The following is a 5,072-nucleotide window of genomic DNA, read 5'->3' as shown; positions in this document are numbered from 1 at the left end:
AGGCAACAGCTTGTGTGGCTGTCCTCCCCCTCTCTGGCTGCTCTGTGCATACGATCCCAGGGACAGATTGGAGAAACCTGCTTTTTTTTTATCTGTTCCCTGTCCTCGATCTCATCCTGTATTTCACCCTTAGTTTTTGCTGTCTGAGGTTCTCTTACTTTGGTGGTGTGAGGTCATATTGAAACCAGAGCAGTCTGAAGTTGTACTGGGATAGGAGTTGTTTGGACCTCTACTTGGGCCATTTGAACCTCAGTTTGGGTTTTTACTGAGACCAAGGCAAACCTTCCTGGGGTGGGGTGTGTGGGGCGGTTCCCTGACTTTCAGTTTGCTCAGGTGGGAGTCCCGGGTATGGGGGCAAAGTAGGAGGACAGGAGGGAGCTGGAGGTTTCACAGTCAAATCTATACTCTTAGGACATAAGTCCGGCATATCTCACAGAGAGAAAAAGGGCAACACATATGCTACTTCTACCCATTTCCCTTGTTTTCTACAGAACCGGTCTAATTGTAAAACAGTACTATAATTAAGAGACCCTCCAACTGGCCACCAATTGCCATCCTCCAAGTATTCTCTGGCCATGCAGTATCACATAGCAAGATCAGGCGTGTCTTCTTTAAGCCCTGGGGATCAAATCTATCCCAGGTTTTCAGGATACAGTTCAAAGGAGTGAGGCTGCAATAGTTAGCTCCCATCTGTAAGAGAGAAAAAAAGTGACTGGCGCCATCTTTCTACCAGAGGCGTCCCTCCCTGCTCTAGATCAGGGGTGTAGACAGACTTTACTCCAAAGCTTTCCTTCCTTGGTCGGACCTAGTCTGTCCCTTACCGATGCAGGCGTCACACTCGTCCCTCCCGGTTTTACCACAGAGACGGGGTGGAGATGCACCAGGGGCAGACCTGATGGCATCCCTGACTGACGTCCAGCTCCTCACCATTAAAACCTTGCTTGCCTCTGATGCCACCTGGGGTGCCATCAGAGTAACCTTCCGGAATGCCTCCCAATCTAAGACCTCTGGGGGAAACTATCATCACCTGAGTGCGTGTGCACAACCCTGACTATATTCCCGACCACAATAAGACTGGTACAAACATAAAACTGAGATGTTCCTTCCAAGCATCACCGCACCAGTGTAAGCGATAGCAAAAGAGATGGAGAAGGGCTCTCCAGTGAGGAAGAAGTGATTTTTGTTCTTGAATTATTAGGGCCCGTCCTTCCAGCTCATTCCCATTCCACAGAAAGAACAAGGAGTTGGACAAAAGCTCCTGGAAAGCGGCCTCTGGTCCACTAAGAGCTAGTGTTACCACAGGAAGAAACCCATTGCACTTCCAATCTCAGTAACCGTTATCCTCAGAGATACTCTTGGAGCTAGAGCTCCATCTAGCTTCCTGACTTCCCATACCTAGCGAAGCTAGGCGCTTCCTCACTTTCCATTCCTAGCAAAGCTAGGCGCTTCTTGACTACCAGTCCAAGTTGGGGAGTGAAGTAACACCACACAGTAACAGCACAGATCACAAGTCCCTTGAAAGTCTAGGATTTGACAGATAGGTTAGTAGTTCTAATTCCCAAGAAGTCATGAAATGGTCAAAGAGACTGGAAAGTTTGACTGAGAAAGGAGAGTTCGGTCCACACGCTTTGCCCATTTCTAGTCAGTGCCCAAAAGAGACATTGGCTGCATCTTGTCATTGGCACGTCAGTATAAACCCCCAACAGGTTTCTGCCCTAAGGCATGTGAGGTCACCAAGGGTCCGCAGAGCAGGCCTCCTCACTTGCTACACGCAGGGAATCTCGTTCATTCACACAAGCACACTGCAGAGTTAGTGAAGTGTAGCAGAAATGTGTTCACTAGACTACAAACAACCAGCGCTCCAAGCATCCTCACCTTGTCCTGAAGAATCCCGGACGAGCGCCCAAGATGAAAGATTGCTGTGGATCCATGAAAGACACCTGGATTCTTGGCCTCCTGAGGAGAAGAATTCAATCCAGGGCCAGAGACGAGGCTTAATAGTTCAGAGCTTTTGTGTAACAGTTTTCTTAAAGTATAAAAGAGATAGAGAAAACTTTTGACATAGACATCAGAAGGGGCAGAAAGAATGCACCCTCACTAGTGTTAGCAATGGAGTTATATACCTTTAATTAGTTATTACAGTGAATCAAAAGAATTTCTGAAGGTTGTAAAGACCTCACTAGACCCACTCCAATAATTTACCTTTAAAGATCACATTATTCTCCAGAATTTTTTTTCTCCAGAGACTGTTATCAAGCAGGATACATTATTGTAGAGGCAAAAAGAAAAACGCTTTTTCTTTCGAGAATTCCAGACCCCTCTCTCCTTGGGGACCCCTGGACTTATCAACCTCCCTAGAAATTGACTCTCTCAGTGTGATTGAAGGGGGGCCTGTGAAGTAGACCCTGGGGTTCAGCAAGACTGCTGATCTCAAGGAAGGGGTCATCTAGTGCAGGTGCTCACAGGACTGGCTGGTGTGAGTTCAGGGAACTGCAGGTTACCTGCTCCCCAGACAGATGCTGAGGCAGCAATAGCATGGAGCAGTTTAGGGAAACTGTCAACAATACTCTGTATAATCCTTCTTATTTGAACCATCACAGTATCTAAGTAGTTGAAAAATGGGAGAAGAGATACAACATAGAAATGAGGGAATATATGAAGTTATGAGAAGTTTAAAGCCAGTGAGTAAATTAATTTCCACATATGCCATCTCTCTGTATTACCAAAGAGTTCGTTGTGGTCTCCTCACTACAACCTTAAATAAGGTGGGAGAGGTTACTGTTGCTGGTGGGTTAACATTTCATTCATTACAATCAACCGAAACACTAAAAGCCAATCACTGGTATTAATAACCATGTGTTAATTTAACACATATTTGAAATAAAACCTTTTACAAGCCATGGCATGATCCATGATTAAATACTGATCAAAAGTACAGAGAAAGATATTCATTTTCTGATATAATGATGTGAGATTTGTGATTTTCACAGCTTACCAAACAAAGCCTAGGAAGCACTTAGCAAGCATGATATACACTAATTCCATGTCTTTTCCAGGAAGGGTTTCTAATACATTTCTAGGTTATCACAGAAGCTGTCTTTATTTCAACATTGTCAAGTAACAATCATGACTTGTGTTGATATTATAAAGATACATCAATATTGCAGTGAACTGTCATTGTGTTCTTCTTACAAATCAAGGATGTTACTATTGAAACCTTACAACCAACTTCTGTTTTACTTTAATACATGGAAAGATTAAATGATCACTTACATCATGGCAACTTCCAGATATTTCACATCAATGACAGACACCTCCATTTAGATGGTCACTGTCCATTCTACATCATGGTACCCGTCATCTTCTAATAGAGGATAGACAGAAATGGTTGCAACACAATATGAAAAGGCTAATCTTTAATAAACCACCAAAAACCTAGGTTTGCAAACACACTAGAAAGAAGGCATAGTATGGATTGAGTGCTGAGTTACATTCACTTCAAATAATCTCAAATCACATCATTATAAACAAGCATACATACATTGCTAAGAATTGTAACTTTCTAACCATCAATCTTCATCTCACGATTCATGCTAATATATCCATTTTCTATGTGTTTTAACTATGGAGTACTCCCTACAGTAATTCTCCTTCAGAGAAACTTCAGAAAAGAGGATTGATGAAATGCCTTCTAGTATGTAATCCCTGATATTAATTTCGATTTAACATTTGATTAAATACCTTTCTACATATTTGTTACATCATCTCCATAGGTTTCTTATATAAACTCTTGTGTTTTCTGATGTATGTTTAGGGAAAACCTATTCCATCACTTGTTCCATTACTAGGGTTTCTCTCCAGTGTGTGTTCTCAGATGTTTAGCGAGATGACCACTCTGACTAAAAGCTTTGCCACATTCTGTACATTTATAAGGTCTCTCTCCAGTATGAATTCGCTGATGTTTAGTAAGCGTTGAGTTGCGACCAAAGGCTTTGTCACATTCAGTACATTTATAAGGTCTCTCTCCGGTATGCACTCGCTGATGTTGAGTAAGAAGTGAGAGACGAGGAAAGGCTTTGTTACATTCTTTACATTTATGAGGTCTCTCGCCAGTATGAATTCGCCGATGTTGAGTAAGCGCTGAGTTGTAAGCAAAGGCTTTGCCACATTCAGTACATTTATATGGTCTCTCCCCAGTATGGATTCGCTGATGTTTAGTAAGACTAGAACCCTTAATAAAGGCCTTGCCACATTCTGTACATTTATAACATCTATCCGCGGTATGAATTTGGTGATGTTGAGTAAGGGCCGAATTCTTAATAAAGGCTTTGCCACATTCTTTACATTTGTATGGTTTCTCCCCAGTATGGATTCGATGATGTACAATTAACTCTGAATGACAAATAAAGGTTTGGCCACACTCTGCACAACGATAAGCTTTCTCTCCAGTATGAATTTGCTGATGTTGGGTAAGATGTGAGCAACGGATAAAGGCTTTGTTACATTCTTTACATTTATAAGGTCTCTCTCCAGTATGAATTCGCTGATGTCGGTTAGAGATGAGTATTGAAATAAAGGCTTTGTTACATTCTTTACATTTATAAGGTCTCTCTCCAGTATGAATTTTCTGATGTTGAGTAAGATGTGAGCACTGAATAAAGGCTTTGTTACATTCTTTACATTTATAAGGTCTCTCCCCAGAATGAATTCGCTGATGTCGAGTAAGAACTGAGCGAAGATGAAAGGCTTTGTTACATTCTTTACATTTATAAGGCTTCTCTCCAGTATGAATTCGCTGATGATCCATTTGCTGTGAGTAACAGATAAAGGCTTTGCTACATTCTGTACATATATGTTTCTCTCCAGTATGAATCCTCCGATGTTGAATAAGACTTGAATTGTAAGTAAAGGCTTTGCTACATTCTGTGCATTTATAAGGTTTCTCTCCAGTATGAATTCGCTGATGTTGAGTAAGAATTGAGTGACGTTTAAACGCTTTGCTACATTCTGTACATTTGAAAGGTTTCCTTCCTGTATGAATTTTCCTATGTTTATTTAGATTGGATGGCTTA

General features: G+C 41.7%; 1 protein-coding gene and 1 long non-coding RNA gene across 2 annotated transcripts; both read right to left on the bottom strand.

Moving 5' to 3' along the window:
* Nucleotides 1-381: 381 nt before the first annotated feature.
* Nucleotides 382-3,196, bottom strand: LOC139034300 (uncharacterized). The gene is made up of 2 exons (XR_011486700.1): nt 1,876-3,196; nt 382-690 (listed from the first exon to the last, which is right to left on the bottom strand). It is a non-coding gene; the product is annotated as an uncharacterized lncRNA (long non-coding RNA).
* Nucleotides 3,197-3,580: 384 nt separating this feature from the next.
* On the bottom strand, nt 3,581-4,903 carry LOC139034299 (zinc finger protein 420-like). Its single transcript, XM_070464750.1, is given in 2 exon segments — nt 3,581-3,875; nt 3,878-4,903. Coding segments are annotated over 2 exon segments (984 nt in total). The 5' UTR covers nt 4,808-4,903; the 3' UTR covers nt 3,581-3,821.
* Nucleotides 4,904-5,072: the final 169 nt, after the last annotated feature.

Source organism: Odocoileus virginianus, unplaced genomic scaffold, assembly GCF_023699985.2.
Source record: "Odocoileus virginianus isolate 20LAN1187 ecotype Illinois unplaced genomic scaffold, Ovbor_1.2 Unplaced_Contig_292, whole genome shotgun sequence".
Lineage (NCBI taxonomy): Eukaryota > Metazoa > Chordata > Mammalia > Artiodactyla > Cervidae > Odocoileus > Odocoileus virginianus.
Note: the sequence above shows the minus strand (reverse complement) of the source record. Positions and strands in the feature narration are given on the sequence as shown.